Source organism: Armigeres subalbatus, chromosome 2, assembly GCF_024139115.2.
Source record: "Armigeres subalbatus isolate Guangzhou_Male chromosome 2, GZ_Asu_2, whole genome shotgun sequence".
NCBI classification, from domain to species: domain Eukaryota; kingdom Metazoa; phylum Arthropoda; class Insecta; order Diptera; family Culicidae; genus Armigeres; species Armigeres subalbatus.
Genome location: NC_085140.1, coordinates 319062222 through 319090140, shown reverse-complemented (window position 1 = coordinate 319090140; position 27919 = coordinate 319062222). Strand labels below are relative to the sequence as shown.

The 27919-nt window shown below is 40.0% G+C and overlaps 2 protein-coding genes across 2 annotated transcripts in view; one reads left to right on the top strand and one right to left on the bottom strand.

The window, feature by feature from the left end:
- The window catches only part of LOC134212660 (uncharacterized), a 328376-nt gene that overhangs the window by 134690 nt on the left and 165767 nt on the right, over window positions 1-27919 (bottom strand). The gene's annotated exons all lie outside the window — the stretch shown is intronic.
- On the top strand, window positions 1389-22997 carry LOC134216790 (low density lipoprotein receptor adapter protein 1-A-like). Its single transcript, XM_062695592.1, has 4 exons — window positions 1389-2471; window positions 20404-20592; window positions 22087-22658; window positions 22717-22997. The coding sequence occupies exons 1-4, from the start codon at window positions 2426-2428 to the stop codon at window positions 22810-22812; spliced, it is 903 nt and encodes a 300-aa protein (XP_062551576.1). The 5' UTR covers window positions 1389-2425; the 3' UTR covers window positions 22813-22997.

Here is a 27919-nt window from a genome sequence, read left to right as displayed (position 1 = left end):
TTTATGAATTCCAACGGTCCTATGAACGTGACGGTCTTTTTGATGAATTGATTTTCACCCAAATCTCAGCCCTCTAGAGCAGTGTTTACAAGGCTACAGTTACTGTGTTGTGGATTTGATTAAATTACTAAAAAGCGAAAGAACCAAAAGTAACAAACAAAAGAGTAGGAAAAACCACAAAAACTACGCTGATACATACATATGGGCAGTAGACCGAACTCTTCTGTGGCTTTGCGGCAATCAAACTGCATCCAACAAGTGTTTATCGCGCTGCTGTGAGCTTTGACGCATGGAATCACGAAATCTGTACGAATGATTCTGTTTTTAAACGTGGAAATGTAAACGTTCAGTTGGTATCTAATGACTATCAATCCCAATCCATCGTTGCCGTTTTATCCGTATTAGGTCTTTATCCTACTTATTAACACAGAGAAACAGACGTCTCACTCAACACATGTTCCATCGTTCACCTTTTTAACGGTGGATTCAAATTTTTGTAGATGGTCAATCGGCCACCGATGGCGCTTCCATCGGATTTGCTTGTGTTTGACGTTTGCACACTACCGCCATCTGGTTGCCGTTTGACCACACACACTGCATTTAGCACTGGGCGATAATGCTTCCGTGACGATGATTTTGATTGCATTTCGTTCTAAGTGAGACGTCTGCTTCTCTGTGTTATTAATTTAAAGTGACTTGTTTTAGCAGAGGCCGGACCGGGAATCGAACCCAGCCACCTTCAGCATGGTTTTGCTTTGTATCCACGCATCTTACCACAAGGCTAAGGGGAGTGAAAGGGAGCACTCGTTGTGCTATTTAGATGGGCTACGTCCAGTCTACCTCGCTTGCTGCGCTCCACGCTTTCTTGTACCTACCAAGTCGGAAGCGAACACTATCACCGCAGGTTTGCAATCCGGCATTCTTGCAACATGCCCGGCCCATCGTACCTTTTCAGCTTTAGTTATCTTTTGGATCGTAAGAAAAGCTTGCAAATTGTAATGTTTTATGCGATATTTTTTTGGGAATCTTGCTATAGCGTACACGCAAAAGGCGTTCCCGAATTCGTGAACCAGCAAAAATACACCGTGATTTATTTCATGGATTCTGGAATACCAGTCACGTTTTCTAGATCGTTCCAGAATCCGTGGCTGTTGTTCCCGAAAAAATACACCGGTAACTTGTTAGTTCACGAATTCATAAATGCTTTTTGGCGTGTACAATACAAGTCACGTTTATATTCAAACTGCAACAGGTTCTTCTGTAGAATGAAAGAAGATATAAAATCTACTGGATGAGAGTATATATACATGTATACAATGCGCACGGATTTAACATACTCAATGTCCCGTAGCACAATGATTGCCGACAACAACGTTGCAGTAGGCAATGGCACCTCCTAAAGAGCGGAACGACCACCGATCGAATGAAAAACTGCAACTCAGTCTTCGCTTCATTGCAAGACAAATCGCCGACCAGGACGGACGTTTTAAGAGTGTGTGCAAATCCTCGAACCATTCGCCTAGCTTGCGAGATTGATTTCAATCTTTGCATGATCCTGTTCTGCATCAGTTTCCCGATCGATTCTTTCCATCGCCGAGCGTGATCTTACCTAATTAGTAGTGCGCGTTTAAGTAACGATCGAATGCAACCGAAACGCAAAGATTACGCCATAAACTATCACCGCCGCAGCAAACTGACTTTGGTTGGAAGCAGGAAAAGTGTGTGCTTTAATTTTCCTTTCGTGCACATCGCTGAATATGTTGATTGCTGGCATATCAGTTCACGTAATGCGCGTGTGAAAAGTTTAGTGGCTCCATTGAAAGTGCCACACTGCGAACAAGGAAACGCACCAGCGAAGCACGTGTAGCAGAAGTAGTGCAAAACATTCAAAAAACGATCAGCTCGGCGCCAAACTTCTCGGCGAAACCCCTTCTTTGTGTGACGGAAAATCTTGTACCTATCTAATGCAGCGGGAAACCGTCAGCGAATCGGGCCGTCAACCTTGCCGTTATTTGCTCTAGCAGTTCCATTTTCCATCTGCAGCAAGGCGGCTTCATTCCGTTCGCGGAGTGTGATATTTGGCGCGAATAATTAAATCCATAAATTAAAAGTGAAACTCGTGCGATTTGAGACTCGCGGTCAAGTGTGCGCGTTGTGCATCTACCGAGTTTAGGTACCTGCATGCTTCTTGTCATATATCGAACGGTTGATCGATCTTTTGATGCGGTGCTGAATCACGAAACGCAGCTCAATAACAAGCAACAACGTTGCTGCGCTTTTGTGTGAGTTGCGTGGAAAAGCAAAACTAATTCGAATACATCAAGGCAGACTACAGAGGGAAACAAAAACAGCCGATTGGATACATTGAATCAATAATTGAGAGGCATTCAATTCTCAACAGATAAGAAGTTTTGTGTGACCTACGATGGCGTTCTTCAAAAGTATTTGGAAAAATAATTCCAAGCACAAGAGTAAGTAGCTGATTAGAAAATAAACACTATCATAATTGAATCACTAGGATCACTAGGAGTCACGTTGAAAAAAAAAATGATTGCTAGTATTCCCAAACCCTTTTATACCTCTTCAAATAATACGAGTAGTTCTGGGAACTTCTTTCAAACAGGCGTAATTGTAATTAACTTTGAAATTTAAGGCGAGTAATACTTTCTTCATTCAGCATATTTCGTTCAACTACCATTAGGAAAGATCCATTAACTACGTAAAGCAAAAAATAACAATTTCCATACCTCCTCCCTCCCTATATCGCACTTTTTGTATGGAGCATCTAAAAATTTGGTATGGATCGTCATACTGCTCTCAACTTCTCTGCCCTCTGAACGTTATGTTATTTTTTGGATGTTCCCTTAGACGCCGTACACATATTATTGCGTAGGCACTTATGAGAGAGAGGGGGTCTGTCGTTTTCTTACGCACCATATAAAATAAAAAATCATTTGTATGGACAAAACCTTACACGGGGGAACGGGGTGTCGAAACCCTTAACTACAAGATGAAACGTAATCTTTTTTTGGTTGATCTACATTTGTTAAACATAATAGTAGATCCATAAGTATAAGATCTCGTGGCCAACATTTTTTTAATCTTTATTAACGTGTTTTTTTTAATCGTGACCAACATGTTAGGTACAGTAATCAGGGAAGCACCCAAAAAGAGAGTGAAATTTTTTCTCACTTATCATTTCTGTATACATTTACGATATGTAGCATACCCTACGATAATTTGTTTTTAAAACGCTCCAAATGCGGGGGGCACTGGTTCTGATGATGCATTTTTATTTGTTTTATACAGCTGGGCGAAAAATATGGACACCTACACAAAATGAGCATTTGATAATCATTTCTCGATGGACCTATCCTATCCTAAAACTGACATTTACAATCTCTGCAATCAAAGTAGTCCAACATGCGTACAATGCACAGTGGGCGCAGCAAACCAAAAACGTGCGTTTTTTTATTTGCCTGCAAACGTTTGATTTTACATAGGTGGTGTCTTCGGAAGAAAATTTTACCAAAAAAATTAACTATCTTTTGGAAGATTAGGTTGACCAAAAAATTCGCCTGTTAGGGTGATCCAAAGCATTTTCTTTTTCATTTTCGTTCAATAAAATTAAGGCGCTACAAGAGTGATCGAGCTTGAAAATACAAACAACTTCGTAGAATATACCAACTCTCTATCTTTTAACGGTAGTGAGTTATGATGAAATTTCAAAAAAATGTGTCTAAAACCAGTTTTTTCAAGAAAAGTTTTTTATTATTGTTTTTCAACATGGACATATTCTACAAAGTGAACAAGTACATCAAATCAAACGTTTTCATGAAAAATGTGGATATTTCGGAGGTATATTAGAGAAGTTATTCGAATTTTCCATATTATATAATGCAATTTTACTATGTCCATATCTTTTATATCTATATCTATCTGAGGCAAATTGTGGCAGATCGAAAACCAACAATATGTAAGTATAAACATTCAGCTACCAAATGCACTCTATTTTATTTTGACGGAATTCGGAGGAAATATTGATTTGACAAACATTAAGATGATTCAAATTAGTATAAAAATCTTCTAAACAATTTTTTATACGTCCAAAATGTGTCGTTGGTTGACGATAGGCTGCTGAACCTGTGATTGGTGCTGTAGGCATAAAACACGCTGATAAATGTTCACTCAATATGAACATGGAAAATTTTTTCGTTAGAAAAACTTTTTTCCTTAAATATGTCACAGGAACATTATTCCCAGAAAAGTTAGATAATTAAAATGCCTAAAATCATCGATTTCTGAGATGAGCTTTTTTTGTAATATCGTTTTTCATTTTTAAAACTATTTTTTTTCAGTGTAGGAATCGTTTTTTTTATTTTTTGGATATTTTCCAAAAAAACTTCGGGGAATTTCAGAACAGTCCGCCATACAACACTTTTTTGTAAGTCTTGTCATTTTAGAGTTACATCGATTTAAAAAAAAAATCAATGAAAAAAATAGGCCCTTATCAAATGTTACTCTTGACAATTTTTAAAAAAACTAAGTATGCAGAGTGGCTTAGAAATACCATATCTTTATTCCCTCCAAGTTTCATTCGATTCTGAGATGGTACTGCTAACCGCTGGTCGAGTTGGCGCGAAATTCGTCTATTAATGAACGCAATAAATGTAGATCAATGAAAATCATTAAACCCATCTACCTAAAGTTCTATTATAAACCTTTTTTATATTTATTTGTTTGTTTTCAGTGCACGAAAAAGGCATTATCAATGCTAGGTAGATTAATCTGGTTTTAATGCCCCATGACTGTTAATGAATAAATCATTCTTTTTCTTTAATTCTGGGGGGTTTTCATTCACTCTTCTACAGTTAGCCGAGTTTTCAAAGGTGCCAACAACCGACCACAAAGTTGAAATGTCCAAAATTGTGAAATTAGCAGAATTGTCAAAAACAAAAACTGTCAAACAGACGAAATCAAGCTAATTTCTTTGCTAGTTGAGGCTCCCCCAGACCTAAGCGATTTCATCTCCGTGACGGCGACAACTAGTCGCCGCGGTTCTATCGTTGGGTCGCTGCAGGCAATGTTCTATTTACACTTCCATACCAATGACGACAGAATCGCTATCGCCAAGCTATTGAATCGCATCGCGTGTGTTTGGGGGAACCTTTATTCATCAAGCTTTTCATTGGTATACAAATGTCCGCATGTAACAAAACATTTACCATTTATTTATTTTTTTGACAAATTTAAAACAACAGAAAAACAAAAACATTCGTAATGCAACTAATCAAGGTACGCGCAGATGGTCGGTTGCCGATGGAAACCTAGAAGCATAAGCTAATAGCTGGTGACGAGATTTAATTTGTTCCATATATAAGAAAAAAATTATAATTAGTTTTGTTAAATGTTGATTTTATGCCGTTTAGAAAAAGGTTAGGATTGTCGACATCCTTAAAAAAAAACTGGGGAAGGATTCCGAGTGGAGATAACTTTCGGTTCAATGGTGCCCCGCCGACCTGGAGTTGGTGCATTCGCACGCCACGATCTACTCAGCTAGTCCCCGGCGGTGGGCCTAGCCTATTCCGATAACCGAGTTTCGATTGCCTTGAGCCATTCACCTTATTCGTTGAGCCATTTTATTCGTTGAGCCATTTAGCTCCCACCCCGGTCGCGATGGGGAACGACTCGGATAGTCCCCGACGGCGGATCTAACCTACTCCGACGAAAAGTTCCCCGAAAGCGGGAGCTCCTCCGAAACCGGCCGTTTCGTCACGTTCTGAGGCTACGCGCGGTAGCTGGCGTTGGCGTTCCCATTCATTATTGGAAGCCGCGTGTCCGAACCTGTGTAGGTACCACTTGAAGCATCCGTGGCCTGTTAAGAACTGGGTCAAGCCAAAGTTTAGCTCTCCATGAGGTTTGCTAATCCATGCCGACACACTAGAGACTAGGTGATGTGTCCACCTTCCCTTAGCCGAGTTGTCCCACTCCCTCTGCCATTTGGCTACCGTTGCTGCCTTGATATTCCTTCGAGCGTTATCGGTGCCCCTGAGGGCGTAGCACTCCTCGTCTTCCTCCACCACCAGTTTGATAGGCATCATGCCCGCGAGTACACATGCCGCTTCGCGAGATACGGTGCGATATGCGCTGATGACTCTCAGGCACAGTTTACACTCAACGCCGATCCCCAAGCTCAGGGCTGGTAGCGATGAATGCCGTTTAAAATAGTGACTTTAGTGACCAACGATGACAAAAAAGTGACCAAATAGTGACTTTTCAATTGCAGAAAAAGTGACCAAATAGTGACTTTTGTATGTTGTTTTGAATCGGGTATAGAACTACAAGTTGCATTAGCATTGTTACGGTATAATTCGTAGATTGCAAATCAGTGTGTTATTTTTGAAATCCTTATGTAGAATGCTATCAGAAATCAAGAAAAGGCAAAAACAACAAAAGCATGATGATTACTGCTACTGGCCACGCCCATCTTTATCCAAGGAAGGGAGAGGATGAAAGCAGGAGGCCAGCGTCTGCGACACTCTCATGAGTATCACAAAATTATGTGGATGATTACAACATTTGTTGTTTAGTATGAGCTCAAAGTTAAAGCTAACGAATTATATAAATTTCTCTTATAGATTCCTAGACTATTTGGACTCACAAAGTTTATAAATAATTGGCATGATCATTTGTTTGAAAAAATACAAAGTAATTAAAATAATGAAAAAAAATAATTAAAATACGATTTTACCTGTTATTGAACTATGGTTTAATAACAAATTTAAATGAAGTTTTTACCGTGGCATTCTGAGGAAAATTTTGAAAATCCAATAAAACCAATCCAAAAATTCTAATAAACTTTAATTTCTAAATGGCAGACTTTAGCATTAAAGTTAATTAAAAATATGTGGCCAAAAAATCTCGAGTTGAAAAATCTTTTAAATCTAATTAGTTTTTTGGGTTTGTTTTAGATTTAAAAACTCCGACCAATTCATTCACCTCCACACTAGTTTTTTGGGTATCTTTTCTTAATTGTTAATAAATAGAATCACTTCCACAATTTTTTTTCGAGACTTGTCTCGAAGGGTCGCAAGGCGGATTTAACAATCATAAACGGATTTAACAACCATTTAACATCGACGCCCTTATTGCTCAGTATTCTACGCAAACTACGTGGTTCTGGTACCAAAACTCCTAAATTCTGTACTCTACTTGAGGTTCGCATTTCGCATTTTAACAAAATTCGTGAAAAAAAGATCATAGTTGACATGAATAGGAAATAACCTCACGATTTCCACAACACACTTGGAACTTTTTGGGTGCATATTTCCCTAATTTAATATATTGCTACCAGATCCACATTTGATTTGATTGATCATGGCAAGATGACCGTGCACTTTGTAGTTCCGTGATTGACCAGAACAATCGTAATTGCACAGGGAACCAATGGATGGAAGCATGAGATTTGCTCTCCAACCTCAATGTACGCAGTCCGAGAGCTCTTGTATTTTAAATGGTCGATAACGGCGCTGGTCACGTCCTCACGGTCTATCGAGGATGGGAAGGAATTGATGATGCAGTCACTCGCCCACTGTAAGCCGAGAACGCCTCTGGACTCGCCACGAGTTCATGCGGAATTTTATTGAAATCTAGGGGTTTTCATGGCATAGGTTCGTCTTGGTTAACGGGTTGTTGCTAATGTGGTAGTGATGGAAAGGTGGTATATGTAAATTGGACGCCAGAAACGAGCTTTGTCGCTCAGATATCGAACCGCCAGAACTAGTCAAGATGTAACGTAGAAGATAGAAATAGGAAGGGCCTGGGATTGAACCCACGACCTTTTGCGTAAGAGGCAGAAGTGGTAGCCATACCATGACCACCAAGCCCGTTAACACATTTGATTTGGTTGATCATAATACCTAGGTACAAATGATTTTTATTTTGAACTTTTTTACAACAGGCAATGCAAAAATAGTGACTTTAGTGACCATTTTCCGAAAAATAGTGACTTTAGTGACTTTTGGATGCAAATAGTGACTTTTTAGTGACTAGACTCAAAATAGTGACCAAGTCACTAAAAAGTGACTCGCTACCAGGCCTGCAAGCTGGACCTCCGTACCGTAGTATTGAAACCGCCACACTTGCCAGCAACCTGCGCTTGTTGGAGCACACCCTAGAGCTGTTCGCCATCATCCTCGATAGTGCCGCTATCGCCGACGACGCGCGCTTGCAGGCGTAGTCGACGTGACTTATCGTTGAGCATCACCCCAAATGTTTCAGAGATCTCTTGAAGGTAATGATGCAGCCGCCGACTCTAATTGTCACCTCTTGAACCGGTTTCCGGTTCTTAACGACTATCATCTCCGTTTTATGATGTGCCAGCTGGAGCTTCTTGCTGCGCGCAACCATTGTTCCACTAAATTGATCGAATAGGCTGCAGTCAATTCGACCTCCTCGATGGATTCTCCGTACACGGTCATGGTTACGTCATCGGCGAATCCCACTAACTTGACTTCTGGTGAGAGCTTTAACCTCAGCACGCCATCGTACATCACGTTCCACAGCAATGGACCCAAAATTGATCCCTATGGGACACCTGCAGTAGGGTGGCTCAAATTAGTATGGGAAAAACTTTTTTCAATTTTCCAGTTTTACAGTAGCCGGGCAACCAGTGGAGAATGTTGAAAGCTTCCAATATCTTGGTAACCAAATGGCATCAGACGGAGGTACCAAGATCGACATAGGCGCACGGATCAAGAAAGCAAGGGCTGCCTTTGCGAGTTTAAGAAATATCTGGAAAAACAGGCAGATAAGTGAACGCACCAAAATACGAATTTTCAACTCTAACGTGAAATCTGTGCTGTTATACGCTAGCGAAACATGGTGTGTATCAGTGGAGAACACTCAACGGCTGCAGGTGTTCATCAACAGATGCCTGCGGTATATAATTCGGGCCTGGTGGCCTCATAACTGGATCTCAAACAACGAGCTCCATCGTCGTTGTCACCAGAGACCGATAGCAACAGAAATTCGGGGTCGGAAGTGGGGCTGGGTCGGGACTTGCAAAGAGGAAAAACTGTAACTTCATCTGTTGCCAGTCAGCTGCTGTCGCGAACTGTCAGTTGCAGCCAGCAGCTTTTTGTGTTAAAGTATTGGTATCCCAAATCAAGTATTCCGCATGATTTTTGTTTTACGAAGACTACGAAGACGAAGACACTTTAACAAGTATTCCAAATCATGCGGTTAGTAATTTGGAAAATTCCTCCAATGTTCAGTGAGATGGAAAACGGAGCAGTTAGTTCCCCTATATCATAGGCCATTTCCTCTAATTTGAAGAAGATTTCTTTAAAAAAGAAATTCTTTCGGATATCTCTTCAGGTTCTCCTTGGGCAATATCATTGAAAATTCTTCCAGAATTTTTTCAGTAATCCGACAGGAATTCTTTTTGGAATACCTCTTGGAATTTTTCTGGGGATTCCTCCTGAAAATTTACTTAGAAGTAATTTGGAAAATTTCTGCAACGTTTCTTCTTCAGGTATTCGCTTAGAATTTCTACATGAATTTTTTTTCGGATTTTCCTTCAGGAATTTAGTGGAAAGGAGTTCTTTCGGATGTTCCTTTAGATAATCATTCTAAAATTTCTCCTGGATTTTTTTTTAAATACATTCCAAATATACAAATATCCCTTCGGAGAGTCATTTAGAATTTCCTGAAATAATTTTCGATGGAATTCCTAAAAGAATTTCTCAAGCAAATATTAAAAGTATTTCCGAAGAGCTCCTAAAGGATTTTTCGAAAGAATTCATAAAGGAAATTTCGATGGAATTCCTAAAGGAGTTTTCGAAGGAACATTTTATACGATATTTAAAGGAATTTCTGGGAGAATTTTCGGAGGAATCCATTAGGAATTCTTTCTAAAATTTATTTTATAATTTATTCAGAAATTCCTTTACAAAAATATTAGGAAATTCCTAGAATTCTTGAAGAAGGTACTGGAGGAAATTTCCGAAAGTACAGAATTTCCGAGGGAATGGATTCTTTGCAGCATTTCCAGAAATAATTTCCGAGGGATTTTTTTGAAGAATATCTAAAGGAAGTTCAGCCGAAATTCCTGAAGAAAATGCCGAAGGTATTTCCAAAGGTTTGCTTCGGTGTATTTTGTAAAGAAATTCCTTAAGGAATTATATGGTCACCCTGTGTATAAATATGCTCATCGCCGCTAGGTGGATAAATCTGTGATTTTTTCTTCAAAAGTTAACATCTCCGTTTAGGGCAGACCAAAAAAAATATGTTTACACGGCATTTGGAAGAGCAACTAATTCTTTATTATGTCAAAAAATGAAGATATGTTATTTTATTTATCTCAAGTTTTACTAATTTCACTAATATCATATTTTTGCCTTTCTCGTCCAACAAAGTTATACAAAAAGGCTATCATTTCACTCCGAAGATGTATTTTTTAAAGGAACCTCGGAGGCCCATAGTGTTATATACCAATCGACTCAGCTTGAAAAACTGAGCACATGTCTGTCTGTCCGTGTGTATGTATGTGTGTGTATGTGTGTGCACGGAAGCTAAGACAAACATCAGACAACTTTTCATATAGCAATCCTCAACCGATTTTCTCACAACAGGTTCATTCGACAGGGGGCAAAGCCTAGTTGATCACTATTGAATTTGATAACGATCGACTTTTGCGTTTAAAAGTTGTAAAGAAAATGGTACATTGAACCACGTCATATAAGCGCCATATAAGGTTGATCACTACTCGGTAAATTAAATTGGGTTTTTCTTATAAATTGATATAACTCGACAACGGAAAAGATACAGACAATATTTTTATAGCAAAACACGCGTTTTGGAAAGGTAAAAAAGCGAAATTATTTGATCTAATTAGCACCCTTAAAATTCGAAGTTCTATGACTGACGAGAATCTAGTTGCCGAGACATGTTACCGATGGGCATTGCTTACTGCACTTCACACGGATCATTAGTGCATGCATGAAAGAATCAAACGTAATTCTCCGAAATCACCCGACGTCCTTGCCTGCGTACAAAATTGGTCCAATCAGACGATGCGCGAGTTCTTCGTAAGAACGCGGCGGTGCGTCGATGGATGAGCTAAATTGGACGAAAATTGTAAAAACGGCTAAATTGGTAAATTACATTCGATGAGAATCACACCAGTCATGCCCAGTGAACTGGAGAGGTGGTTGCTCACCCGGTAGTTTAATGTGCCCAGTTCCTCATTGAAGAATTAAACCGCTCGTCGAATTAATGGGCGGTGAAAGGACGACTTTTGTTTTTGCTGGAACTGATTTTGTAATAGGTTTACATTGTTAATGTGTAATTGATTGCCCGTTCTAATTCATTGAATCAGAATAAGTTTCAAGTAAGTCGAATGTGCTTTTCATTTCATACAATAGGCGTTTATATGCTAATAGCACTGATGATCGGCAGTCTTCGAATTACTATCTCAGTTGTTAGCATGAGTGGTGAAGCATACTAATAAAGAGCACTTATGCTTATCTCTTTTTGAGTACTTAGTTTGCCCGTAAAAAAATATGTCCTACTGCTTTTCCAGAAGTGAAAGGTGTAATAACTTAGCCGGGCAAGCTCTAATCTTCTCGCGGTTTTCAGCATAACATTCTGTATTTAATTCTCCAAGATCTGAATGAGTATCATAGTTCTTCAACGTAAGTTGTGTAGTCAAGCTGCAATTTATTGTTTTTGGATGTTTCTGCATACATTTTTGTATAAAAACTTCCAACGAGTTTAGCACCGCCCAAACGTTGACCGATTTGGCTGAAATTTTGTCCAGAGCATCAGGGCATCAAATAGAACCGAATAAGAGGGCGGCTCATCAAAAAAATTGAAAAAAGTTTTTCCCATACTAATTTACATCCAACGATTTGGTTTTATGGAAACTCATATGTGAATATGTACGTTATGTGGAAGATATTGATTTGAAAAATGTATTGGAGGTAACCACTTTCCCTTCGATTGGACTCGAACCCATGACCCTACAGTACGCTAGACTGGTGCTTTAACCAACTAAGCTACGAAGGACCTCCGTCGGACTTCGCAACCTAGAGGCTACTGAACGAGCTCGAGATTCCCAAATTGGACGCATAGTCAAATCACTCGCAATCCATTTCTCAAGCCAATACTTCCACATGTAAACATTGTAAATTATCGTCTAAGTCGGGTGGTTTAATCCCCGGAAATAGGCAATTAACTGTGATTGAACTGAACCTGAGTTGCGTGCTCTTGCCTACGCAATGCGGTCGGGTCTGAGCTTGACGACCGACTGGCAAATTCTTACACAACCTCACTTGATCAGTACAGTTGCTGATGAAGAATGTGTATAGCCGCCAGACATTCTAAATACTCACGCTCCTCTAATGTGGACGTGTACAATACACATGTGGAAGTATTGGCTTGAGAAATGGATTGCGAGTGATTTGACTATGCGTCCAATTTGGGAATCTCGAGCTCGTTCAGTAGCCTCTAGGTTGCGAAGTCCGACGGAGGTCCTTCGTAGCTTAGTTGGTTAAAGCACCAGTCTAGCGTACTGTAGGGTCATGGGTTCGAAGTCCCATCGAAGGGAAAGTGGTTACCTCCAATACATTTTTCAAATCAATATCTTCCACATAACGTACATATTCACATATGAGTTTCCATAACATTGTAAATTAACGTCCAAGTCGGGTGGTTTAATCCCCGGAAATAGGCAATTAACTGTGATTGAACTGATTTGGTTTTGTTGACGTTGATGCCGAGAGGAGCGCTCGGCAAGGTCGTTGAGCTTACTCTGCATGTCAGAGCGTCGTTGAGCGAGGAGTGCAACGTCATCAGCCAATTCGAAGTCGTTTAGGTGCTCCATGGTTATAGGCTGCCATAGCAGCCCGCGGATTGGTTCACCCACAATCTCGTCGATTACAATGAGGAACAGTAACGGTGGTAGAATACATCCTTGCCTCACACCAGCTACGACCCGGATAGGGTCGGATTCGGACAAGACCCCATTGTGCAGCACTCTACACGAGAAGGGCTCGTACTGTGCCTCGATGAGGCCGATGATTTTCTCAGGAACCCCCTTGCGCCTCAGGGCGCCCCATATATTCTCGTGATTGAGACGGTCGAAAGCTTTTTCGTAGTCAATGAATACCAAGTAAAGTGACTCTTGGAATTCGTTGACCTGCTCCAAAATGATGCGGAGCGTGACAATATGGTCCACACAGGATCTTCCGGCACCGAATCCGGCCTGCTGCCGCCGGAGAGTCGCATCGATCTTCTCCTGAATCCGGGCTAGGATAATTTTGCATAGAACTTTGAGAACGGTACACAGCAACATAATGCCTCGCCAGTTATCGCATACAGTCAGGTCACCCTTTTTGGGCACCTTCACTAAGATACCTTGCATCCAGTCGACCGGGAAAGTTGCGGTGTCCCAGATATTACGAAACAAACGACACAGTAGTTAAGCGGATATCATGGGGTCAGCTTTGAGCATCTCGGCTGATATGCGATCGACCCCTAGGGCTTTATTCGATTTCATGCTTTGGATGGCTGTTTGAATCTCTAGCAGTGATGGAGCTTTGGTATTGATGCGTTTTATACGTCGGATCCGAGGCAGATCATGCCGATGTGGTGATAGACTGGCTGCTGGCACTTGAAAAAGTTGTTCGAAGTGCTCGAACCAGCGTTTCAGCTGGTCAGTTGGGTCGGTCAATAACTGATCATTCGCGTCTTTCACAGGCATCGTTGCATTAATCTTCGCCCCGCTTGAGCGTCGTGAGATATCGTAGAGGATGCGAATGTACCCGGTTGCGGCGGCTCTCTCTCCTTCGTCGGCCAGAGAGTCTGGCCACGCTCGCTTGTCCCGTCGACAAGAGAGTTTTACTTCCTTCTCAAGAGTCGCGTATCGTTGACGGGCTAAGACTTTGTCTCCTCTGGTTTTTGATCGCTCTATCGCGGCTTTGGCTTCTCTCGCTCTTCTATCTTCCTCCAGGTCTCATCGGTGATCCATTGTTTTCTCTGGGTGCGTAGTTCGCCCAGATTGTTCTCGCTGGTGGCGATGAAGGCATTCTTGATGGCGGTCCATTGGTCTTCCACGCTGCAACTTTCCGGAATATCTGCAGCACGTGTCTCCAGTTCTTCAACGAAGGACCGTTTCACCGTGGCATCTTCCAGTCGGCGTGTGTTGAATCGTCGTCCAACTCTTTCCTTCTGCCGACGAATCCGCGCAATGCGCAGGCGTATTTCGCCGATGAGGAGGTGATGATCAGACGCGATATCGGCACTACGTTTATTCCGTACATCAAGAAGGCTCCGTTTCCATTTTCGGCTGATGCAGATGTGGTCGATTTGATTTTCTGTAAAGCCGTCACGGGAGACCCACGTGACCTTGTGAACCGGTCGATGAGGGAAGAGCGATCCCCCGATCACCATGTCGTTATTACCACAAAATTCTGCGAACAGCTCTCCGTTTTCGCTCATTTCTCCGAGACCATGGCGTCCCATTATGCGCTCATGGTTCGAGTTGTCGGAACCGATCTTCGCATTGTAGTCGCCCAAACAGATCTTGATATCGCCCTTTGGAATTTTATCTACGACGGCATTGAGTTGACTGTAGAAGTTCTCTTTGTCTTGCAGATCGGCAGCATCGGTTGGCGCATAACATTGGATTATAGTAAGGTTTCAGACCCGTGTTCTAAATCTGGCAACGATTATCCTTTCACTTATAGGTTCCCACTTCATAAGCGCAGAGTGTGCCTGAGCTCGTTTACCTCGTAAACCAGAGTATAGTAGAACTTGTCTCGACGGCGTTATGTGTTCTCCAAAGTTTGGCCAACGGACTTCACTCAGTCCCAGGATCTCAAGCTTCATGCGGCGTGCCTCATTGGCAAGTTGTGCCAATTTACCGGACTAGGGTTAAAACGTTCCATGTTCCTATTCGTGTCCGTTGTTTCGCGCTAAGAGTCGTCGCCGTAATATCAGTCCGTATTCTTCCATTATCGGTTTCTCGAACAAATTGATGTTTCGGGAACAGTACACTAATAAAAATCCAAACATTTTTATTGGCAAAAATCTAAAGAAATTTACAAATATATTTTATGTGTGCGTTTATAACCACCCACTATAGGAGAATCCACTTAAAGGTTATTATGAAATAACGGTTATGTGTGTTTCCACATATATGCTATGCGAATTCACATAGCCGTTATGTGGGAAATGCTATAGTCAAAATTTATGTGTGCCACACATAATGGATATGATTGGATTTCTGTCAGTGTAGGTTGTTGGCCCAAGGTTCCCTATCCATCGGGATGGGGCTGCCATCTTAGGTATAGCTTCCGGGGAATAGCATTTCATATTCAGCTGCTTGATGCCAGAACAGACGCTGTTGGAGCCGCACCTTCTTGGTGAACAGACGCTCGATCAGTCGGGTCAAATTTGTTTAAAGTCCCACCCAACACCAGGACTAGGCCAGTGCGCTTTGAGCGGCACACGGTCGTTTTGATAAGGCCTGCTTGGGGACACATGCAGCTTTTTATAGAAGTTCAACAGAGCCCACTGTCGAACCCCACCACATCCTATGCGGACCCCACAGGTATAACTGGTTGGATAATATATTTAACCATTAGTATATCATGATCCGTCATAAAGCCTGTCCACGTTAAATTTTGGACACCCATCTTCTAAAGCGATGTTTAAACATTTTTACCACAGAGAAACAGACATCTCACTCAACACATGTTCCATCGTTAACGGTTGATTTAATTTTTTGTAGGTGGTCAATCGGCCACCGATGGAGCTTCCATCGATTTTGCTTGTGTTTGACGTTTGCGCACTACCGCCATCTGGTTGCCGCTTGACCTCACACAGCGATTTTAGCATTAGGGTGCGGCCAGAGTAGACGCGAAGTGCGATGCGAAGCGAAGCGTCCATACGATTTGACAGCTCCTTATTATTGATTGTTATTCCTTCGCGTGTAGTTTTCGCGCGACGACGCGTAGACGCGTCTACTCTGGCCGGCACCTTAGGCGACAATGTTTTTGTGACGATGATTTTGATTGCATTTTGTTTTAAGTGAGACGTCTGTTTCTCTGTGTTATTACCAACCACTGAGACGATCTATTTACATTACAGCTCAATCGCTTCGCTTTACTGCTGCTTTCAACATGTCTTAGCTGTCGTCCAAATTGATGAAATGGCAACAAATCAATAAGCCATTTTAAGAGACAGATTCGAACAGCTGATCGAAATTTTGAGTGGACGGCTCGGTCTTTGTTTTGGTAAATTTGCATGTAAACCATCATCATTTCGTCATCATCATCATCATTTCATTTCATTTTCGCAAATGTTCCTTGTAAAATGTAAATATTAGTATTTGGTCTCCTGTCATTTGAGCTTTCTATAAAATGGCTTATTGAACATTGTCTGACTGTCAAAAATTTAACGTGGACAGGCTTTAATACATTTTAAAATTATGGATTTCGTGGTAATTCCTATGTGCTACGAATGAATAACACTGAAAATCTTACTTTTTCTTCAAACTACTATAACTCTGGAGTTCGGACGAGTTCGGATGAGCTCATAACAGCATTAAAAGCGTGGAGCAACTATCTTTCATTCCGTTATGAGTTCATAATTTGAATATATTTTATTCACAACTAAAACTTAATTTAAAAATTTGAGAAAAAATATTAGGGTGCTTGAACGAATGTTGAAAATATATTTCATGACATGATTTACCTCAAACTTGAAGTTCCATGTTGATAAAGTCTAATAAAATTAAAATCTATATATATAAAAACCAATCTATGTATGTATGTTCGCTAACTACTTCTGAACCACTAGGCCGAATCCACCCAAATTTGGTACACACGTTCTCTATCCTCAGGGGAAGTTAACAAAGGGGGGGGGAGGGTCATTTAGGAAAGGGGGAGGGGTTTTGTTTAGAAAACGAACAATTATGTGTAACTTTCATCTCCCAGGACCGATTTCAACCAAATTTTGTACACATATTCACTATAAGGAAACAATCATATGAGAGATTTTGGGAAAGGGGAGGGGTCTGGAGGGAGGTATTGTTCAGAAAACGGGTAATTTAGAGTAAATTCTGAACCCCTGCACCGATTTCAACCAAATTTGATACACACATTCTCTACCCTAAAGAAAAGATAACAAATGGGGTGGGGCGGTCATTGTAAAAAGAGGAGGGTATGGGGGAGGGGTTGTCTTTATAAAACGAGCAATTCAGTGTTACTCCCAACTTCCAGTACCCATATCAACCAAATATTGTACACGTATTCACTAAGAGAAGTCGATCACATGGAAGTGTAATTTGGGAAGAGGGAGGGGTCTGGGGGAGGGTATTGTTCAGAAAACAGGCAATTCAGTGTTTCTTTTGAACCCCTGGACCGCTTTCATCCAAATTTGGTACACACATTCTCTATCCTAAGGAGAAAATAACAAAGGGGTGGGATGATCATTGGGAAAAGGGGAGGGTAAGGGGAAGGTTGTCTTTAGAAAAAGAGCAATTCAGTGTAACACCCAACTCCCAGGACCAATTTCAGCCAAATTTGGTGCACACATTTTCTATTCTAAGGAGAAGATAACAAAGAAGGTGGGAGGTCATTTTGGAAAAGGGAAAGTTATGGGGGAAGGGTTGTCTTTAAAAATGAGCAATTCAGTGTAACTCAGGATAAATTCCAACCAGATTTGGTACACTTATTCTCTATTTTTGGAAGATGTTTATTGAAAAGGTAGGGCCAAACAAAGATATAAAAATATATTGATACAAAGGTTCAATTCTATGAGCGGTAGATCTACCTCTGTGGGTTTCGTGCTACAGCATTGGACATTTTAATTCTATAATTTACTTTTCAGTCCCTAGCAAAGCCGGATACATATAGCTATTAGCTATCTATATATCTCGGATACTTATTCAACGTATGTGACGTATGTGATTTTGTAAACAAAAATTTAAACGTTGATTTCTGCAATCTGATAGCACTCCCACGCAAACTATCGCCACATACAGGTAGGGAGGTTTCGGCTACATGTTCGTTGTATTGGTTTGCGTGGGAGTGTCATCATATTTGACAAATCGACGTATGCATCTTTGTTTACAAAATCACATACGTCGTTTTGAATAAGTTGCCGAGATATATAAAACTCAATGTTTGTATGTTTGTGTGTGTGCTCCAGCCTAACTTCTGAACCCATTATTGTATTGTTTAGTTATCGATCAATTCAACCATTTATCGAAATCATGGTTTTGCCCAACGTAAAAAGCAATGATTAATGTGTTTCCTTCTGGATGGTGAATGTGATCCCTTCTTTAAAAATAGACGTTTGCTCGGAATAAGGCATCGGTGGATGTTTGTCCTTCTTTAGAAATAGACGTTTGCCCGGAATATGGCGATTATGGATTCGCTCCCTTTTCCAAAATCAGTCAATGTTTTCAAATGAAATCTGCCTTCTTTTGATCAAATGATGAAGTATCGATAAGATAACGCAATTATCCTGTTGACCAATTGGTTTATTCATTTTCCGATTGTGAAAAAAAAACTGCGAATCAAACTGGCAATTCCGAGCAAGGCCGGGTACATAAAGCTAGTAGTAAATAAAACTGCAAGGAACTCCGATAACAATAATGGTAATGGAAATCTAAAAATAGATTCTGTGTGGATTCTGTACAGCCAGGGCCGGATTTAGCCGACAGGGGGCCCCGGGGCCGACAGCCTGTGGGGGCCCTAAAATGTACAAAACAGGTTGGTTTTGGTACATAACATTTGTGGGGGCCCGGGGCCACGGCCACACCGCCCCCCCCCCTAAATCCGGCCCTGTGTACAGCAGAATACCACAATAGATCTCGGCACAGTACTCACAGTAGCGGTTAAATAACACAGTACCTAACAATTAAAGAAAGGAATAAAAAAAACTGCAAGAACTAATTTTATAAGCATATTAGAATGGAGAAAAACGCATTTTTTCAGAAACAACAGGCTTCCATTTGGAGACCAGATGTATCACCTGCTAAATCCGACTGAATCAATATCCGCTATCTCGGTTATCAATCTTCAAGCGGTTATCAATCTTCAAAATTTGCATTTTGGACTAAATAATCGCTAGTCGCTGCTCATTTACAAGTGGTATCAAGCCCGATAGCGCGTGCACATTACAGCAACATTGCAGTCGTTTAGAAAGTGGATCAACCATGGTTGAGTTAGACCATGTAATTAACAATCTCGATTAGTGATTAGCATGCAATTAATTTTGCAACAAAGCTAATGACATTGACTAATAACCTGGCACTGATTAAAAACTGGCATATTAATTTGCGTGTTATAATCAATTTGTATTGCAAATGTCATCTTCCAGACATATTACGTAAGGTCGTTGTCGTTGAATCAGTTCGTTGGCTTTCTTCTCATTTTCGGAGCTAACTAAAGAAACCTTATTTGGGATTCCTCTGAGATGCTAAAAATGTCCTCAATCTAAACGCTAGAAATCGAGATTATGATCCTCAAACATGACCATTTTGTATGAAAATCAGCGAATGCGTTGTAATTATTACCGGGGTTGTATTGTGTCTATCATATTCATTGTATTTAACTGTGAGATACCTTAAATCAGGTGATTATGGCCGATTGTTGTTCACATTCTGTCCCGCAACATAAACATTTAATTTTCCACTCTAGAATCGAATATCGTTAACGTTCTTTCGCTCGCTTTATTATAGAATTATTTACCTTCGTTTTCCCTTCTTTATCTCCGAAAGACTTTGGAAAGGTGAGATAACTGCACTCTTATAAGACTATGATAACCCGATGCCAGCTTCACATTATCAGCGGTTCCATCCCGGTCAGCGCCGGTATTAACTCCCCTGAGCCACATAAATGGCAAAGCACCTCATCCATTCATTGCTGTATGCAATATCAATCTGTTTATTAATAATAGCATACAAACCGATATCGTGTGCTGCTGCGTGTCCTTACTGTTACTACAGCAGTGCACTTTTGCGATCATGTATTATTTAAAATAATTATTCTCTATCGGTCTACCGACACCAACCGGTCGATAACGTTTCTCTGGCGCGGTCCATTTCATAACCGCCATAACGACGACAGAGCATTCAATGGCGTGCGCTCCCGTGTATTACTTTGTGCATGTGACCGCAGTCACGCTTATCTGAGGAGGGCACCCTGTCTAGGATCGCAGGAAATCATGCCAAGTGCCGGTGCATAAGCCACGCAGTGTGAAGAAACGATAACCCTTGATGAAGTGTTCAATCCAAACATTTTTTGATTATGATATCAATTGCCCAATTAATTATGCAAACTCATACATAGTGTGTGTCAATATTAATTCTCTATTTTTCGATTGCAGAACTGTGTGAGGAGATGGCACTCGCCAACAACATCCGGGACTTTTCGGACAATCACGAAGAGCTGGAAGATGGGTTTGGCGATGCGATCACGTACAGTGTCAAGTATTTGGGTAACACGACGATACCAACACCCCGTTCGGAGAATTCTACGGCCGAAGCCGTCAAGAAGATCATCTCTGCTGCCAAAGGTATGAAACCTAAAATAAGCCCAACAGTCTCCAGTTAGCAAAAGACATAGGATTACCAATCCCGAGTTGACGAGTTCGATTCACGGTCCGGTCTAGGATGTTTTCGGGTGGCAAACATTCTCGACTCCCTGAGCATAGTGTATCCATTGTACTTGCCATACAAGATACATACTCATGCAATTTCGGGCATATAAAAGCTTTCATTTAACAACTGAGGAAATGCGATTACAATACTAAGTTGAAAAGCAGGCCATGTTCCAGTTGGGATATAAAGCTATAAAAAAGACCAATAGTAGGATTAAAGTGATTAGATTAAATCTAGTTTCCATTCGTAGAATGAAGAAGTTTTGGTATTTTTCGTAGGGGATGCAGTATATATTATTGGTATTGGTCATAAATTTAGAAGGTTTATGTCAGACAATCCGGAAGCCCCGGTGACAAGGTAGACTTTCGTGTCTGTTTTGCGCTAGAAGGTGTCATGCGAAAAGCCAGGGCATGATTTTCAACAGATCCAGTCAATTTGTTTTCTTCGCGGATGATATGAGTATTGTCGGTCGACTGCACTGCCCATGATCGCATATTTGTAACATTTGCATTTTTTTCAATTTTGAGTTTATCTTATAAATCGTTCCAAAATTGTTGGATCTTCAAGCAGGTCAGATGAAATCAGGAGGTTTGTTCTGAAAAACTTGAAAAAACTACCAAGTTGTTTTGTAACATCGAGCAAAATGACCGCATAACTGTAACACTGGAGAATTCTGTCGCCTGTATGCCTTGTGTATCGAACAAAAATTAACGCAATAAATTCGTACTCAAATATCAAGTAATGTCAATGTTGCTACCGAAGAATTCGAATAGAAAAAGTTTTTATATAATTTTTGGCAATTTTTAGAAAATTATTGAGATTTCCATACTTATGCGTATCACAACATTATCCTTCCATTTTTCCCATGCCTACTTTTGTCGATTGTTACAAATATGCGATCATGGGCAGTAGCAGTGGCGTTTCCCTAACCTCAATCTACCTGTTCACTGGATTGAAATTTAAGAAAATTTTGTGCGGAAATGCATCGAATCACTAGATTTCGATTAGCTTAAACGACTCTTATATTTATATTTTTAATTTGGGCAGTAAAAATATAAAAATTATCGTTTCTTGTATCAGTGCGCAGGTAAAAAGTGAGGTTACGCGACGCCACTGCGGTCGAGCATTTGAAAAGGTGTCAGATCAGTACACACGCCTGAAGCGTGTGCAAGAGAACGATCGGGCGGCAAAAGATGAAACACGTGGTTGCTCTACGACGACTCCAGTATTTATAAAGTGACAAAAGCTGAGAGGATATGATGGGCAGGGCATGTTACCTTATCATTCTTCCAAGCAACTATTATATGCTTAAATATAATGAGGATATGAGGAATCGATATCCATAACTAACTGATTAGAATAGGAAAGCAATGTAGGTACTTCATCAGGTTTCATTTTTTCACCCACAGGAAACAAAAAACTTCAACGCGTAACTCTCTCCATCTCGCCAAAAGGCATCGAAATGCTAGATCTGACAACTGGTGAAACACTGCTACAGGTATCGATCTACAACATTTCCTACTGTTCAGCGGATGCAGCGCACGATCACGTGTTCGCCTTCGTGGGCACCGTAAACAGCCCGGAAACGGAAGTGAAGGAAATGTGCTTTCGAAAAGATGCCGAAGAAGTGGATTTCGAGGGTCCACTCGTATGCTATGCCTTCCTCTGTCAGAAGCGCAAAATGGCCCAAACCGTAACATTGACGGTGGCCCGGAGCTTCGAACGTGCCTACCAAATCTGGCAGAACAAACAGTTTCAAGCGGATAGGAAACGCAAGGAGTTGGTCAAGCTGAACGGTCCGGGTCTACCGGTGGAAGGTGCCAGCGGAAGTGGATGCCGAAGCAGCAGTACCAGAAGCAACCGCAACCGTGGAGGTGCAGCAGATGAAGCCGACTGTCCAAGTTTACTGATCGATTTCAACTCAGACCTTACCGCGGAAATCTGCGCCAAGGATCATCGGGAGCTATTGCAGAATACTTGGGTAAGTTCGGCAGCATTTACACCGGATGTGAGAATATTAAATATTTCTACTCCGACAGGTTTCATTCGAGGATGATCAATCGCAAGAATTCTTCACAGTGCCAAACATCAACACCACCAATGGGTGGAGCAGGACTGCTATTTGCTCCAACTGAGAGACGATTTACTGTTTAAACTTGTGTTATTCATAAGATATTTTTAGTGGTATACAAATACAAAAACATATTTTTAAACTAATTCAAAGCATATTTTTAAAGTATTGTGATAAATTTGATACATGTAGGCTTAACGTGAATTTGTAACAGAAAAATTAAATACATTTGTTCTCAAAGTATAAGTAGTTCTTGTAGTTGTCATTCTTAGCAGAGAAAAACATGTTTACATCGCTTGGCTTTACATTGCTTGACAAATAGATTGTGAGTAAGCCGCTAAGCCGCTAAGTTGCGAAGTCCGACGGAGATCATTCGTAGCTTAGTTGGTTGAAAGCACCAGTCTAGCATACTGAGGGTCGTGGGTTCGAGTCCCACCGAAGGTAAAGTGATTACTTCCAATATATTTTTCAAATCAAAATCTTCCATGTATGATGTATGTGGAAGGAATGGATCATATACACCATCTACAATAATGCTAAAAAGAGAGATGAGCCAGCATACACGTAAAAAAATAACCTTATATGTTATGGCAAAAAACCATATTTTTGATAGCATTTTTGAAGCATTTCTGTAGGTTTACTGTTCTGGCAAATTCGTCCAGTATGATTTACTATCGTTATTGACGAGCGGTATTATAACTTTCAGCAAAGAAGTTTTCCTCTCTTCTGATATTCCTTTGAGGGCAGCCTGTCTTTTTGGCATGTCTTGCAGAAGGAATCCATCACTTTGAATACAGTCACTCTCAAAATTGAGCGTACAGCATGGATTAAATAAATATATTCGAAAATTCCGAAGGAAATTTAATTGTTGGCTCGGTTGTTTTTAATGCATTTAAATATTCATCCCTTCCTTCAATGTATGCGTACATACAATGGTTGAAATTTTTTCTCAAAAGCTCATTTATTTGAAAATAATCTCAAAATACGCCTGTTAGATGTGACAAAATTGAGCGTACACCGAATTTTTTTTCTATAAAATTTCTTATTATAAACACGATTAATATATTTTAATATTGTTTTTTTCATGATTATATTTATAATAATAAACATCCGCTACTTAAAGATTCAATATTTTGAAATAAAACCATGTTTTGGTCAAAATGGCAAACAAGTAAGATGTATAAACAATGCTATTTAACAATTCAATGCTGCTGGGCAAAATAGATGCTTTAAGATATGGATTTCACCGGCATCGTGTCTTATATATGATAGATAATCGAAATCGAGCGAGACATACGATTAATTTGGGAAAATTCATTCGGTAAATGATGAAAACAGATGTAAACATACAGAGAAAACGATAAATGTTGGGAATGGCATATTTTAAATTAAGTATAACTTTTTTAAAAAGTCGATGTATATGTAATTTATAAGCTCAGGACACTCATGAATAATAATATTAATAAAAGAGCAGCACACGGATACATTATAAGATGTCATTTTATATTTGAAGACTCAGTCACCGTAGGAAGAAATTTGGTTGAATCATTTAAATCGACCAAGATATTAAATAAGCTGCCGAACTCTTAAAAAAGTTTATTTTTACTCGCCACATGGAACTCATTCAATTTTATCCCTTATGGTAACAGATCGTGGAGTTTAATCCTAATTTAATTATGAAATTACGATTTTGAGCTATCTTTTCAATATTCAATTAGAAGTGCTCTACGGGGTTGAAAAGTTGTTTTTATGTTCGGTACCTTAACATGCATCTTGTAGTTTTAGAATTTGACTGTGAATGATTGGATTCAATAATATTACTCTTAATGATAGACCTGAGACAATAATCGAGCTTTAAAACAAATTTAAGTTAAAGACATACTAAATTTGAATTATGTCATTCCTAACATTTGTCGTTTTCTCTGTATGTTTACATCTGTTTTCATCATTTAACGACTGAATTTTCCCAAATTAATCGTATGTCTCACTCGATTTCGATTATCTATCATATATAAGATACGATTCCGGTGAAACATACAAATTAAAGCATCTATTTTTTCCAGCGGCATTGAATTGTTAAATAGCAATGTTTTTACCTCTCACTTGTTCGCCATTTTGACCAAAACATGGTTTAATTTCAAAACATTGAATGTTTAAGTAGCGTATGTTTATTATTATAAATATAATCATGAAAAAAACAATATTAAAATACATTATTCGTGTTTATAATAAGAAATTTGATTAAAAAAAATCGCTGTACGCTCAATTTTGTCACATCTAACAGGCGTATTTTGAGATTATTTTCAAATAAATGAACTTTAGAGAACAAATTTCAACCATTGTATGTACGCATACATTGAAGGAAGGGATGAATATTGAAATGCATTAAAAACAACCGAGCCAACCATTTAATTTCCTTTGAAATTTTCGAATGTAGTCAACTAATCCATACTGTACGCTCAATTTTGAGAGCGACTGTATGTTTTATTTGTTTTCCTTTCGTAAATAGATTGCATTGATTCATCGACTCACTTCCGTCGAGAGCATTGTTGTAAAAAAGCTTGGAACTTTCCTTTCTAAAAAATATGTGTTTAATTTTGTCAATGTACAGTCGAGGTTTGCACTGATTGAACACGTAGAGTAGAGTGGGGCAAAAGTACGCACTTAGTTTTCAATCGATCATGTGGCCCTTATGAAGCAAGCTTCTGCATATCAAATCAGTGTCGATGATTCATATACTCTTCCTTTATGTCACCCAGTGGAAAAAATATTGAAATTATTGAGATCCGTTTTAGTAGAACCCTTATTGCAAGACAAGTGAAAAACGCACTCTTACCCCACCGGTGGGGTAAAAGTGCGCATCGGGTGGGGTAAGAGTACGCATTTATCCAATCATGTGCTTTAAGTATATATTAACACAAATAAGAGTTAATAACATTTAATTGATGTTCAATGAGTATATATTAGGGAATGTTTAAAGATTACGTAACTCTTAAAGGGGGAGGGGGTCCTAAAAATGTGCACTTTCATACGAAAAATCTTTTTTTTTGTATATACAAAAAACTTTAGAGGTAAAAATATATATCAGGTTTCGCGTGGCGTATACAAAGGAATTTTCCTTGAAGAAAGTCCACCAATCACGTAACGTAAAATTTGGCTATTTCATCACCCCTCCCCCCTATCTTACACATCCCCCTATCTTGTATGAATCCTCTAAAAATTATATGGATCGTCATACATCTCGCAACCCCTCCCAGCTAAACGTTGCGTAATTTATGAATGTTTCTTTTGATTAAATGAAATTACCATTTAGATGAAATTGTGTTTTCGTACTATGTTTAGGTGTACAACAAGTTCTAATACAATTTCATTATTTCGCTTCAGTGCTTTGTTCGCTAAGTCCTTTCTAACACCGAATTACTTCAACTTATCCTAAAAACTTGTGATAATTTCGAATTCTGTCCCTTTTTTCTTAGTTGTGGATCTTTACGCTTTGGAAGAAGTCTTATTTTGGCCGGAAATACGGGTTTGACGTCAGAACTTGAAGATTCATATGCGTACTCTTGCCCCACCGGTTCCTGCGTACTTTTACCCCACAGTCCCAAAAAATATTCAAGTAATGGTTTTGACTTCTTGGAAAACCAACCGGATTGGTGTTCTGTACCATGAAGTACTCTATACAATAGGTTATCGAAATGGTATAATGTTCACCTGATTGAACGTTTATATGGTAATGAAATACTAGTTGCGGAAACCCAATTATTTTTAGCAAAATGACCAAAAAGTTATCTAACTCCATATCTCCCTTGTTGTTTATTCAAATCGTTTACAATTACACATGGTAATTAGGGTCTCGCCGACATTTCTCACCAACACGCAGGTTCGTGGTTGCAAACAATCCCATTTGATTTTGCCGTGACAGCTGCTCGTGGTTGCAAACAAACCGAGTGTGAGTGAAACGTGCGTGTACGTACACGATCGCTGAAAGCCTAATAGTTAGCCAGAATACCTGTCAAACTGATGCAGTGCTGCTAGTTTATCTTTTTTTATTACTTCAAAAAATCGAAAACGTACTCTTACCCCACGCGCACTCTTGCCCCACTCTACTCTACTGGGTGGTGTTCATTGTTGTGGTGAAAAAATCATCGAAATCCATGTTCAGGGCGTCCATGTTTTATTTCGCACTTCCAACTATTTCTGAAAAATCTGAGAATGTTTCAGCTGGTTTACTTTTGCGCATTTTCGTAGTATGGCCTGTTTCAAAATATTTGAATGATATTTTGCGAACACTCACAACGTCAGAGTTGATTAAAAATATCATGTGTCGGAACATATTCCAATTTTTAATTTGCGCACTGCAGTTATCTAGCCAAAACATTATTGACGTAGGACTTACGTCTCTCTTTACTATACCGGGTGTCATTTCAAAATATTCAAATCGACCGCGTTACGCTGTGTTGAACGATTTTAAACGTTAATAGCGTTCGTCTCAGTGGACGAATTTCTGCGGTAAGCCCCTCAATCGACAGATTTCAAGTATGCCTTTCATGTCCATGCTTGATAAGACCCGAAAAACTTGTTTCAATAGGCATGAAACTGTTTTCAATGAAAAACATTGAGATCAAGGGAACCTATAAATATGGGTACCGCATAATTCTTGCACCATTCCATTACCACGTTCTGATTGGTGCAGACACCAGCGAATGAGCAGCCGCTGGGTCTGCCGAGAAGCCATAAAATAGCGCAACGCGATTTTTTCCTTTCATTCTGACCGGGACAAGCGAAGCAACCGCATCATCGGCACTTCCACCTTTTAGCAGGGAATGAAGTCATCGAAGCCACCATCATCAGCTGAAACCTAGCCAGTACAGCAGCAGTCCACCCTACAAACCCGACAAAGCAGCAATGCTGAGCAGATACCGGCAGCAGCAGAGTCGAGCCGAGACTGGTCGGCATCGGTGATGAGCCGAGACAAGCTGAAGAAAAGCCACATGATGCAGCATGTATGATCAAAAAACAAACGGTTCTTCAGAGAGCCAATGATAGAGATCAATATCAAAGCTTTCAATTCCCTTCGGGATAGAAATTACAGGGTTGTTACGGAGATCCTGAAATATTTTCCGCCCCTAATCCGCGCCGACTAAAATCAAATCCACACCATTTCCGCGCGA

Excerpts from the sequence above, each read along its gene's own strand:
- LOC134216790 (XM_062695592.1), top strand. The coding sequence starts at position 2,426 with ATGGCGTTCTTCAAAAGTATTTGGAAAAATAATTCCAAGCACAAGA. Across the intron at positions 2,472-20,403 it reads AAATAATTCCAAGCACAAGA|AACTGTGTGAGGAGATGGCA; the intron begins GTAAGTAGCTGA and ends TTTCGATTGCAG. Across the intron at positions 22,659-22,716 it reads AGCTATTGCAGAATACTTGG|GTTTCATTCGAGGATGATCA; the intron begins GTAAGTTCGGCA and ends CTACTCCGACAG.